Below are 13,925 nucleotides of genomic sequence, written 5' to 3'. Positions count from 1 at the left end.
GTCATCTATCAGAACACTGTCCCTCAAACGCACTGATTGTGTACCGTCTTCCGTGAGTTCCCAGGAAACCAGCGGTAGAGGTGGAGATGTGTGATAGGAAGCTTATTGGAGAAGTGCCTTTAAACACTGGTGGGGAGTGCAGGTGGCAGAGGGAGGGGTTGGACCGCAGTGCAACTGCAGCTAAGCCCCAGATGGTCCCACTATCCGCAGGGAGCTCTTGAGTTGCCTTCAGAGCTGTCCCCAGTTGAGGCTTGGCTTATGCTCCCCAGGTAATCAACCCCAGGTAATCAACCAGTTATTGATTGGATGTAAGCTACAAGGGGGTGGAGAGTGAGGAGAGAGGAACATGGCCTTGGGTTAAGTGCCTCTTTGGTGGAGGACAGTCACCTAAGAGCAGCTCACCCCAGAGCCTTCCTGGGTCAGCGTGTCACCTAAGGGATGAGCTTCAGACTTGGAACAGTTCTGGGAGACACAGCACACGTCACCCGCAGTTCACAGGAAAGGGCGTGAAAATGTTGTCAATATGTGATACTGGCCAGGAGGAACACTGCTGTGTTGGGTACTTCCCACATACAACTGGATGCAGTTCTGACGGTAATCCTGCAGGAGGAACATTAGTGTCATCATGGCAGGGAGATAAGGTGACTTGCTCTAGGCCAGGAGGCTCTGAATGGCAAAGAGCTGCGGACCCAGGTCTCTCCTGGACTCTGTTCTTTCCCTTTGATCACCCCGCCCCTCCCTACCCCTTATATGCATCATTCTGTCCTGCCTTCATCCCTACAGCACCACAGCCATAGTAGGACCCTCTCTAGCAAATGACAGAAACAAAAATAAATGCAATGACTGTGGACTCAGACCTGTCCTGCAATCCTACTTATCCAGCCTCAAGCTTCACATTCTTTTCCTCAAAACTTTTATTCTGTCTTGTTTTCTTTTTTGGCTTTTGTTTTTTTTGTTAGGTTTTTTTTTTTCGGAGGAGGGTAGTTATTGGAGTGATATTGGTTTATAGCATCATACAAGTTTCATGTGTCCTTATAGTCCTACTTCTGTATACACTACAGTGTGCTCTCTACCAAAACTTTAGTTTCCACCCGTCACCATACAGTTGATTCCCTTTACCCATTTCAGCTTCCCTCCAGCCCCTTCCCCTCTGGGAACCACTACTCTGTTCTCTGTATCTATGTGTTTGCCTTAAAACTCCTTTTGATTCACTCCATTTAGTTTTTGGCACTCTGGCTCTGTTTTTCCAAGCTCTGTGGTCTTGGGCCAGTCTCCACCTCCTGGAGCCTCAGTGTTCTCATCTGCAAGAAGGGACTGCTGATGCATGATGCTAGGTTGTGAGGAGTAAGAGGACAGTGAAAAGGAAGGTACGTATTGTTCAAAGCCCATTCTGTGCCTCTCACTGTGATATCAACATGAGACAACATGTGGTGCGTAGTTGGTGCATTACCTCACACGTGGTGGCAGCACACAGCGGCTTTGCCCCCTCTGCCCCTGGGCCACCAGGAAAAAGACACAAGCCCAGCCACACAAAGACCTGAGAAGCGGATGGTGGGCAGCGTCCTAAGGCTCTCAGTAAGCAAGTGTGAACAAACAAAGCCACAGATTAGAAGCCAGGCTGGTTAGTCCTCAAGAGGCCAAGTTAGCAGTTTGTACCAAGCTCCTCAGCCTTCGTGGAGGAGTTCAGAAGGACTCAGCAATGACGGATTATAGACGTCTTTATAATCTGAAAACTGGAAGGTTTCTCCTTTTTTCCATCTTGCTGCTGCTTTCTCGTGCGTGGAGATATGACAGGCCATTTTTCTCGTATGCCTGACTTCTGCTTGAAAAACATCACTAGGAGTCGCAGTGCCTCAAGCCTGAGTCAGAGCCCCTGAGGCTTTGGACGTGGTAAAGAAAACTTCAACTTGGCTGTCCAGAGTTATGAGATGCTGTGTCTGTGTGTTTTGGGGAGGGTGTTGGAAATTAGATAAAGTTAGAGCAGTTTCCCTTACTAAATAGATTTCTCTATTCAGCAAATATTTGTTGGCTGCCCGCTCAGCGCCAGGCCCTGTCTTAGTTGTCTGGATGCCCAGTGAGGAGAACGGAGGAAGCTGGCAGCCCTCCAGGGGCTTCCTTACAGTCTAGCCGCGGGAGTCCCAGGCCTGGATCCCTTCCTGCGTCACGTGCTCTCGGGCCCCAGGGGTCACCACAGGAAGTACGAAGCCCACCTCACTTTTATTTATCATGATGGTCTCTTCAGTTTTTCTTCAGAGACTTGAGAAAAGTGTTTGAGAGGAAGTTGTTGGTCTGAGGACTTGTTGGAGTGGTGTGCTGCAGCCAGTGGTTCTGTGTTGTTGTTAATGAGCTTATGAATGATGTCGTAAGTTTTTTATAGTAGATTTTTAAAATTAAGATCTGGCAGAAAAAGAACAGAGAGATAAGTGCGAGTAGACCTAGTACTTAGGTCTACTATCAGAGCATAAAAAGTGGGTCATCTATGGGGTCATGAGAGGACCCTGCCTTGGACCTCTGTGGCCCCTAATCTGACTCGGAATCATCAGCCAAGCTTTGAGAATGCAGATTCCCAGGCCCTCGAATTAGAATCTCTGGACTCTTACTACTTTTTTTGTACTGAAAAATGCCAGTGGACCCGGGGTGCCCTTTATACACCAGAGGGGAGCATTTTTAAAGAAATAGGTGCGTATGGATCATAGGTTGAATATTCCTTTTGCTCTTTATTTAGCTTACCTTTGAGCAGTCATGACTGCAACCATGTTTTAAAAAGCACATTTTAACAGCCCCCTGAGTGTGCTGCTTCTCTTCTTCCGCTCGCTGCCCAGCCAGCTAATCGCACAGAATCAGCACTCTCTCCTGCGCGGCCAGCGTGCATAGTGACTTGCCCGCTGCAGATTCGCACCTGGATAACTACACGGTAGAGCTCTAAGCAAAGTGAGTTACCTCTGCTGCTGGGCCCTGAAATTCCTCCCACAGTCTGTTCTTAAACTGGACGACCTAACAGACAGCGGCGCTCTCTCAGTAGTGGACAGAGTGATGTTGGGTAGGTTGCGGCGGGGCAGGGGAGACCTCTTTGGAATTTTCTTATCATTAAGATTGATGGCCTAGTGATTCGGAGCAGTATGTGGAAGGAGGGAGGATGTCTCAGTTTGGGTACCATAACTAATTCGTAAGGTGATCTCCCTGTTGCCTTCAGGAAGGAACATCCTGTTCCTAATTGCACCCTTATTCTCAGGGACAAAAGAAAAAAAATTCCAAACAGCTGGGACCGTTACTTCTAATGCAGCGTGACTTTGCTGTGGTTAGCTTTGGGCCACTGGTGCTTAATGTGAAATATATTATTTGTGGAGGAGGAAGATAGTAAATATGTATTGAAAGACTGCTATGTGCCAGGGAGTGAGCTAAGAGCCAAGTCTATATTATCTTCTATAATCCTTCTGACTGTCCTAGGGAGAAATGCAGGTAACTATGGGTTGTACAGGTGGAGACTCAAACACTCAGAAAAGTTAAGTAGAGGGGAGGGCACAGCTCAGTGGTGGAGTGGGTGCTTAGTGTGCATGAGGTCCTGGGTTCAATCCTCAGGACCTCCATTAAAAACAAACAAACAAGCAAACCTAATCTCCACCCCCTCAATAAATAAATAAATAAACCACAAATAAAAAATAAATTAAAAAAAAGAAAATCAGATTAAAAGAAGAAAAAAATGTTAAATAACTTCCCCAATATCACACACACACATACACGTAGTCACAGACCTACTGTAATGCTTTCTGATACTGAAGAGTTAGGCAGCCTTGCCCCTTAGCAGCAGTGTGGCCTCGTACCATGGCTTCACTTCCCTGTGCCTCTGTCCTCCCTCCTCTGAATGGGATGTAGCCTTTGCCTTTGAGGTGGTTCTGAATTTTCAATAAGACAGTTTATAAAAATGGGGCAGACATGCTTGTTTTCAGATAACCATCCAGTTTTTTCCTCCTTCCTCGTTCTTGCCTCCTTGCTACAGACTGAATGTGTGTCCCTCCACTCTCTCAAAATTTCATATATTGAAGCCCTAACCCCCAATGTGATTATATTGGAAGTGGGGCCTTTGAGAAATAATAGGTTTAGGTCATGAGGGTGGGGCCCCCTTGAGGGGATGAGTGCCCATAGAAGAAGAGGAAGAGAGATCAAAGCTCTGACACTTACTCTTTCTGACATGTGAAGACACAGCAAGAAGGCAGGTGTCTGTAAGCCAGGAAGAGGGCCCTTACCCAGACCCAAATCTGCCAGCATCTTGATCTTGGAATTCACAGCCTCCAGAGCTGTGAGAAATCAATGCCTGTCATTTAAGCCACCCAGTCTATAATATTTTGTTACAGCATCCTTCAGTGTTTAAGTATCTAAAACAGAGAAGTGAATACTCAGCTTAATTTATGAAATAGATTGGCATTGACCTCTGCTAGACAGGGAAATATGCAACTTTCAGAAATTAAGAGAATTCACAGCCAGATTGACCACACTAGGAAAAGCCACATTGGCTCGTGTGTGGGTTTCTGTGGCCATGCTCATCATAATCTGTGATGAGTGGAGGAGACAAAGAGAGAACAGTCTCGGATGTGAAATCTCTTTTATTTGGCCATTAGCCGTCTTGAGGGAGCAGCCTGGAGTGGGAGACCACTTACGCCTCCAGTGGATTCCGTGGCCTCCCTGCCTCCGTGTCATGAAAAATGCCAATTAGTTGCTTCTTTGCGATCCTGACTTCTGTCAGGGGGACTTGTTTTTGTTGAAGTTTCTGTGAGGTCACTCCCATTGTAGGACCTCCGTATTGGCAGTGCCTTCTGCTCCAAGACAGGGATGTGGTGTTCTTCCTGACAGCATCCTCGAGGCGTGTTCAAGATAGGGAGTTTACCGAGTGCCCTGGGGACTGTCCCCATTTAAATTCAGGGGAGAGTCATTTTCCAGGTTATAAGGTGAGCAGGTTGTGATGAGGTTGAGAAACACTCTTCTCTAATGACAGGAAGTGAGGGCGACATTGAACTAACGGCGGGTGTGACATTTACTTTATGTCCCATCAGGGATTTTATCCTTTGAAGACTAAGTGAATCACACTTATGGAATGGATTTGAAATACAGTCTGTACAGAAGGGGTTTGAAGTGACCCCTTATGCTTCCCACGGTGATCCAGACTCCAGGAGTCCACGAGCCTCTTTTGAATAAATAAATAAATCCATTCATTTATTCAGTGATTCAATAGAGCTGGAAACTGGGGGTCCACTCTGTGCCAGGCACCACGCTAGGTTCAGAGAACACAGATGAATCGATGCCAGCCCCCACGCTCAGGGAGCTAAAGTGCCGGGAAGGAGAGAGGCATAAAGACAGAGTCAATGAGGTGATGCAGATGCTGGGACAGACGCTATGAGGGAATTGAGCAAAAATGTGTCTGTCTGTTAGGAAAATGCCAGGCTCCAGGGATACCTTAGTCAACAAATCCAACACAGTCCCTACCTTTCTGGAGCTTACAGACTAACGACAAGGAGGAATTTGAACAGATTACAGATGAGATTACTGCTTTGCAAGAAGGCAGGGGGATTATCAGGAGAATCCTCTGGACTCGCCTCAGAGGAGACCTCCCAGGTAGATCTCCGGGATGGGGAAACCCGGCACACTGTGTTGTGCTGAGACCTCCGGTGTCGAAGGGGAGGGCTGGGGGCGATGGGAGGAGATGGAGGTGTGCCTTCAAGGCCCAAAGAACAGCAGGTGCAAAACTGCATTTGCTCAGAGCATGGCTTGTTGGAGGATCTGGATGAAGGATGCTGGTGGGAAAGTAAGGGCGGGGGGCTGGGGGAGGTAGTCCAAAATGAGGTTGAGTTTCACGGGGACCAGATTTGGGGGGCCTTGGAGGATATGTTAAGGAGGCTAATTTTAGTTATACAGAAGTATCCCTATTTTAGAGCTGTATGCTCAAAAGTATCTTACTGATAGAGATGTGATTAAAAACACAAATCAAATCCCTGGAGACCCTGCTTCTATGGACGTGGGCACACCTGGGTCTAAACCCTGGCTCTAGCACTTGCCTCGATGCGTCATCAGTTTAGACAACATGACTTCTCTGACTTTCTGTCTCTAGATCTAAAATATGTGGACGGCACCCACGTGGGATTGCCGTAGCAGTGAACTGAGCTCTGCAGAGTGCGCCATATAGTTCTGGATCATGGTTAGAGTCTCTGAATGTTAGTTCTTAAAGTCATCATAGACAGCTCTCAGAGGTGCTGCGAAGACGATCATCTCTCCCTAAGTGCTCATCAGCACATGAGCCCCCAAGAGGATAAATGACTTACGCACAATCACATAGGTGAAGGTATGGGAACAGAGGCCACACCTGAATCCATGCCTCCTTACTTCCCAGCCAGTTAACTGCTTTTCTTCCATGGCATGTGGTTTCCCGGCATAAACTCTGTTTCTTCCTCCTTTGGAATTCCAGTCAGTGGTATATTGGAAATTCAGTTCTCAAGTTACTTGGAGAGTTTTGGATTAAGATTATTGACAAAGCATCCCTTAGTAGTTGCTGTTAATTACTGTGGTTTGTTTATAGAGTCTAGTGAAGCAAGTGTACTGGGGCAGAAATCTTCAAACCATTCAGCATAGGCTCCTTTTCTCTGAGTAGGGGAGTACTAATGAGGCGTGCACCCTCAGGCACCCCCTGTCTCCCAGGCATGCATACCAGCCAGTCACAAACGCAGCTGAGTGGTGTTACGGAGAGCCTTCATATACATTAAAAAGAAAGTCTTGGGCTTTTAAGAAAACAAGGAAAACCCTCTGAAAATATCTTTGCTGCATAATAATAATAGCTTTTATTATTACTGATTTTTATCCTTCATGAACTGGTAAATGCTTAAAAGATTATTATCAATTTGACAATCCCAAATCAAAGCTTTGTTTTGAAATTTTTCATGCTGAATATCCCCATTTGAGAAATAGCACCTCCAAGGGAATTTCCTACGTAAGAAAGTTGCTGTTGTGCCCCTTGCTATTCCCAGGGAGCTTCCAGGATTACCAGTGTCTGAGTCAACTCAGTCTGCTGAGTCCCTCCCACTAGACTAGGAATCTCAATGGATGGGATTTAGGAATGGGGGGGGGGTGTATTTTAAACAGGTGATTCTTCGTTTAACTGGACTTAGAAAATGACTGCAATAATGTATTGATTTTTCCACTAGAATGTAAGCTGTATGAGTACAGGGATATTCATATATTTTGTTCACTGCTGTATCTTTAGCACCTTAGAACTTAAGTCAGCGTTCAATATATATTGAATAAGTGAATGAACAATCGATCAATGAGAGCCTTATACTTCCCCACATGTTGCTATACTGTTATTTTAGTCTAATCCTCACCACAGACCATAACATTAGTGGCTCCTGTGGCCTAAAGAACAAAGCCCAGAAGCTTTAGCTTGGCTTCCAAAGCCCTTCCAGCTTTGACTAGACCCCTCCAGCCTTTGCCAGCGTCGCTCGAGCCCCGTGCTTGAACACAATATTTTGCAGGCACATTGGTTGTCTCAGACTTACCCCAGATCAATCTAATCAAAATCTGCAGAATGGTATTTGTGAAAGCTCCCAAGATGGTTCTGAAACATAGCCGGGGTTGAGAAACACTCAATCTGACCTAACTGCTCACTGTCTCTAAATATCACCATAATCTTCGTTCCTCTAGATAGCATTTTTCTTTTCTACCCTTTGAACCCCTGCTTTTTCACTTTTCCTCAAATGTCATCTCACCTCTGCAGCTGTTGCTGATTCTCTCAACACCAATCAGAAACCACTTTTCCACCCCTCAGCTCTGTATGATGTTCACAGTCCTGGTCGTGTTTTGTAAAAGCTATGCGTGGCCCCTTCTGAAATACGGCTGCCTCCAGACAGGAGAAAAGACACTTTTCACTCACCTACATAGCAACTGAAAGCCAGCGCACTGCCCAGCACAGAGCACCCGGGGAAGCAGTGCAGTGTGCAGATGCTGAGAATATAATTCGGGTGACCACACGATTCGTCACCCAAACTGTGGAGTACCTTTGAGAGTAATGACTGATGCTAGTGATGACAGTGTCAGGATAGATGTAAATGGGGACCATCCCAGACAAACTGGAAGTACACACACCTAGGTTACAGCACCCACGTTGATGAGCTCTTCCTGTTTGCCAGTCCCTGGCCTAGGTGCTGTCTGTGTGTCACATTTTTGACCTGCACAATGATCCTATATGGGAGCAACTGTTATCATCTACACTTAACAGGGAAAGACGCTGTGGGAGACTTGGAAAAGAACTTACTTAAGGTAACACAGTTAGGGGAGGGAGTGGGAGAGCTGGACTGGAACTCAGGTCTCCTGAATCCAATCACATGCCTCCCAGTGGAACAACTCAGGCCTCGGAGTAGGACAGGATGAGAGTCTCTTCCCAGCTCCACCTGAAATAACTTTAGTTACCTCTCTGGCTTTAGTTTCTTCATAGAATAACAACAGTGTCTCCTTCCAGTAACCCTGGAGGATTAAGTGGGACAAGGTAGAAGATTAGGTGTGGTGTGTGGGCTTGTGATGTGCTTATCTTGGGAGAAAGTTATCTGCCAGTTCACTACAGGCTTCATAAGACATCTATTCAGATAGCTGTGACACAGAGTGAAAAATGGTAAATGCCATGACAGAACATAGAGTGAGGTCACGGGAGCCCCCACAGCCTAATGGTTAAAAGTGTGATGCTTTGCATAAGACCTGGGTTGAAATTCAGGGGGCTGTCTGTAAATAGACATTTAAATGTCTGGGCAATAAGCATATGAAAAGATGTTCAACAGCATTAGTCCTGAGGAAAATGCAAAAACAGAACCATGAGGAGGTATCACCAGACACCCACTAGGCTGGCTCAAGTGAAAAAGACAGACAAGAAGAGGTGTCGGCGAGGACATCTGGTAGAGAAACTGGGATCCTCGTATTTTGCGTATGGGATTCTAAACTGGTAGGGCCATTTTGGGAAAATAGTTGAACAGTTCCTCGAAAAGTTAGATGTAGAGTTTCCATATGACCCAGCAGTTTCTCCCCTAGATCTAACCGTAAGAGATCTGAAAAACACACCTACGTAAAAACCGGTAAAAACATGTTCATGGCAGTGGCAACAAAGAAATAAAACCTATCTAAATGTCCGTCAGCTGATGTGGTATATCCATGTAATGGAACATTATTCAGAAAGCAGAAGGCAACGTACTGATACATGCTGTAATATGGAATCATCTTGAAAATGTGGTGCTAAGTGAAGGAAGCCAGTCACAAAGGATCACATATCATATGGTCCCATTTATTTGAAATGTAATTTGCCTCCAGAATAGACAAGTTCATAGAGACAGAAAGTGGAGTAGTGGTTGCCTAGGGCCTGTGGGTTTGAGATAGTTGGAGAGTAATTGCTAATGGGCACAGGGTTTCTTCCTGGGATGATGAAAATGTTATGAATGGTAGTCTAACTATAAATGTCCTAAAATCGCTGAATTGTGTACTTTAAAGGGATGAATTGAATGGTATGGGAATTGTATCTCAATAAATCAGTTATTTAAAAAATGTAGGCTTTGCTCTTGGCTTTGGGCATTGGTGTCATCTTCTGTAAAATAGGGCTCATGACAGAGACTAACTCAAAGAGCACCTCTTAACTACGAGATTGCATGTAAAGCTCTTGGCACAGTGACTGGTATGTAAGTTCCAAAAATAGAAAATAACAGTGTTGATGATTTTCCTTAAACACGTGGCCTTTCTCTGCCCATCCCGCAGCATAGGGTCAGTGGTGCTTTCAGCAGAGCAGCCTGGGGACTCATGATGACTCAGGATGCATGGAGATTGACCCTCTCCCCAATACCCTCAAATCATATGTGCCTCTGAAGGAACAGCCTTATGGCTCTGGTATCTGTTACTTATTTTCTTAACTTACATATCTGAGACCTTACTCAAGATGTGATGTGAAAAATTACCCTTTTAATGGTAGAGCATTTAATGAGAAACTGGATTATCTACTGCATAAGTGCCCTTCATACAAATTAGCTTGGCCCTGGGTCCTAATCTAAATTGGGCTTCCTACTTTCCTCTAAATGGCCTCATATTTTCTTATTAATCTCTGCCCTTGTTCACCTGATCTGGCTCTGCCTCCTCATACGAAGCGTCCTCCACGGTGGAGCTCTGTGCCCTAAGAAATGTTTCTTAAGGCTGTCTTTGTATCTGACTTATGGACCTTTTTTGAACATGACCTGAAGGCTGGAAGCTGTTTGTTCCATTTTCAAGCCATCTCTCCAGTGGAGTTTTAATGCCCTCACTGTATTAAGTATCAACAGACTTGGGCCAGGTGAATTGTGGTATAAGATGGGGCTTGATAGGGGAGTCGGATAGATGAGAAGGAATTAATCATCATGGTTAAAAGAACAGGCTCAAAGACACAGAACACAAGTAAACCGCAAGCCTGGACTTTGACATCAGACAGATCTGAGTTCAGGTTCCACTCAGTGAATTTGGACAGGTTACCTGGACTCTTAAACTTCGGATTTTTAAGATCCTTGTCTATTAAAGCTGAGTAATACTACCTACCTCGAGGATTACTGGTGGGCTATAAATAAGTTGGTGCATATAATGTGCTTTGTAATAAATACTACCCGGTACTGTTATTACAGTAAACTTTGGAGGAAGTTCCAGACAGTGAAAGGGATGTTCCTCGTGACTGAAATAGTGTCAGAAATTGAAGAGGCTGGATGGTAGTTGTGATGGAGCAAGGTAAACTTCCCAAGAAGGAGAGCAAGCCGCCAGAGGCCACTCCTAGCCGGCCACTGTATGTAACGCAGGGGGAGGTGACCCTCGTGCCCACAGCTACATGGCCGTGTATGCATCATGGCAAATGTTCTCTTCGCTCTTAGCTTTAGTCTCCGACGTCCGCCCTCACTGATCCCTGAGGCTTCATTTGTACATTGATTACACAATTCTGACTAATCATCCATGTGGCATATTTACTTTATGGAAAGTGATTCAAAGGCTTTAATATACTAGGTGTCAGCAAGAGTGCGGTAGAGAAAATACCCACTGGGATTTGGGGAGGACGGGGCCAGGCCTAGCCCTGCACAGGAGATGTTCCTCCTCTGTGCTCTCCTGCCCTCCAGGCTGTTCCTTCCACTTGCTGCTTTTACTGAGCTGGTAGCCAGGGCGACAGCTACCATGTATAGAGCACTAAGCATGTGAATGCAGGCTTTGCACATACTAGCTCATCTAAGTTACTATTCACAGTCGCTCTGGAAGTAGATACTTAATCTTCGTTCAACAGTTGGGGAAACAGGCTCGGCAGACAGTTTCGTTGGCTTACAAGTGAGAGAGGCATGATTTGAAATGAGGATTTCTGGCTTTAAAGCTTGCACCTTCTTACACACCTAGCATAATGTACTATGCATTTTGGTTTGCAGCCATCAAAAACTTGAGCTTCTAGGGGCATAGACTTTATCTCACTCATCAGTTGCCAGTGAGTAATAGCGTCTGGCAGAGAGGCGATGCTCAGTAAGGGGTGAATGAATAAATGAAATGCATGCCGTGTTTTGTCAATAGAAAGGTATCAGACAATGGTTAGCCATTGCTGCTGCTGTTTTCTGTTTTAAGTGTGTCCTCAAATAATTCTCAACCCCGCGTAATGGAAAGGCCTCCGTTTGTACATCATGTAGGTAGAGGGAAGTGGGCTGAATTAACCCCAATGTCCTCAGCTCGAAGTTTCTGGCCAATAAAAGAAGGCGTGATGGAGGTGGAATCAGAAGCTGAAGTTAATGATGTTTTAGGAGATGAATAGCAGGAGTCTAGGGCATTCCAGGCTTTAAGAACCACATGAGCAAAGCCTGTGACTCGTTTGATGAAGTATGATGAAATTAGAGATTTGAACGCCTATGTATTTTTTTTTCTGACTGTGTGAACATGGACAAGCTATTTGAATTCTGTGACCTTCATCTTTGTCATCTGGGAAATGGATACGGTTCAGCTGTTGTGAAGAATGGGGATGAAGTTGATAAAACATCTCACCAGAAGCACCTGCTTGGTTCACAGTAACTTGACTGTCCTTATTTTATGTGAATATGTTTGAACTGTGGGTTGATGTGTCTTAGCAAAATATTATGCCAATAGTTACTGAGAAAGCCTGTTGCAAGATGTGGGCACACTGTACCAAGGAGTGAAGAATCCTGTTTCTGTACACACATGAATTGGCAAAAGAGATATTATAAAACTGTGTTTGATCATTGTCCCTGGATCATTACCTGATGCAGAGCAATCCTCTGGAGTCTCACTATATAACAGCCCGTGGAACTGGGTGTAAGGAGGGTCTTGGACCCTGGCCAAAGCCATATGAAACATAGGAAATGCCAGCCAGGCTCAAGGCTAATCTTATTCTAACAAGAATGTCAGACGTGAGCTCCTAGTGGGTGATGATCATTTGTTGATGACCTAAGTGTGTATCAGTCTCTGTATTGGACGCTTTATACATGTCATCTGGTTTATTTCCCTGAATGCTCCCTTGGGGTTGATTATTTTTAACTCTTTGTTTTTTTTCTGCCTGAGGAAACAGAGTTGCAGAGAGAATTATGTAATTTGTCTGAGGATTTAAAAGGATAGAGCCAGAGTTTGCTTCCAAGAGGCTTACCATTGTTTTGTACTTTAGTCCAGTGATTTGATTTCCCTGGAACGTGGGTGAAACCAGAGAACCAGTCTCGGAGCTGCGGGAGACCTGAACACCTACCGATCTGAGTTGTGCTCTTCTCTCTTTGTAGGTCAGGATCGCAGTGAAGCCACCTTGATAAAGCGGTTTAAAGGCGAAGGGGTCCGGTACAAGGCCAAGCTGATCGGAATTGATGAGGTTTCCGCGGCTCGGGGAGACAAGTTATGCCAAGACTCCATGATGAAACTCAAGGTGCTGTGCAATACATTTTACTTTAAATAGTGTGGGTTTGACGTGACTGAGAGGAAGAAACAATTACCATCATTCTGGTAAACATATGTTTATTTATTTCTTCCTAGTAAATTACTTGGCTCTCTGATGACTCACTGCATTCATTTGTGGGAAAGAAATGTCGGTCATTCAGCAAATATTTATTAAAGTATCTCTACGTGGAAGCATTTTGCTGGTCCCTGTTTTACAGGTTTTGAACATACCATTTTACACGATTGCATCTTCAAAGGGCATTGCCTATAAAAATAAGTTCAAACCCATCAAATCATACAGTGCCTCAGAATTTATACTTTATTTTTAAATAAATTTTTTTATTTTTTACTGTATGATGAATATGGTAAAAGATATGATTTTACTCACTCTTGTAATTTATGTTATTGCCCCCCAAATGCTTTATAATAAAGGGAAAATATGCTTAAAGGTGATATGTAACTAGATATTGGTATTTGGAGATATTGCAAAGAGGTTTCTGATTTTTAAATGCTTTAAAGAAGCCTTTTCATTGAGAAATCTGAAAAAGAAATTGGAAAAAATTTTAATACACAAAATAAGAAAATTATGTTATGAAATGGCCTTTAAAAACATACAGAAATGGACATTGTTCCCAGATTGTGGTCTCCATGTAGTCTATGGCTCTTTTTTTTTTAATAATATAAAATAGAAAATAAATAAAAGTAATATAAAATATTAGAAAAACAAATGAATTAGCAAGACATCTACAAGATACCTTATGCATTTAACGTCTATAATTTAGTTATTTTCCTGATTGTAGAATTCACAAAATGCTCATCAGAAAATATTTTGAAAATACAGAGAAGTGTAAGGAGGAAAATTAAAGTCATCCAGAGTCTCATTACACAAAGAAAATCAGTGTCAGCATTTTTGTGTGTAACTAACAGTCTCTATTTGTATTTTATATGCATTTGTGTATATGTATGTGAACCATACACATATATATAATGTAGTT

General features: G+C 44.1%; 1 protein-coding gene across 5 annotated transcripts in view; it reads left to right on the top strand.

Annotated features, from left to right (window-relative positions):
- DAB1 (DAB adaptor protein 1) overlaps positions 1–13,925 on the top strand; it is a 385,062-nt gene that overhangs the window by 240,829 nt on the left and 130,308 nt on the right. For all 5 annotated transcript variants that reach the window (XM_032494389.1, XM_032494388.1, XM_032494392.1 and 2 more), the window contains exon 3: positions 12,780–12,919. In XM_032494389.1, the coding sequence (XP_032350280.1) occupies positions 12,780–12,919 (140 nt within the window). The remainder of the gene's footprint in view (positions 1–12,779; positions 12,920–13,925) is intronic.

The sequence above is a fragment of the Camelus ferus genome, chromosome 13 (assembly GCF_009834535.1).
Source record: "Camelus ferus isolate YT-003-E chromosome 13, BCGSAC_Cfer_1.0, whole genome shotgun sequence".
Taxonomy (NCBI): Eukaryota; Metazoa; Chordata; class Mammalia; order Artiodactyla; family Camelidae; genus Camelus; species Camelus ferus.
Note: the sequence above shows the minus strand (reverse complement) of the source record. Positions and strands in the feature narration are given on the sequence as shown.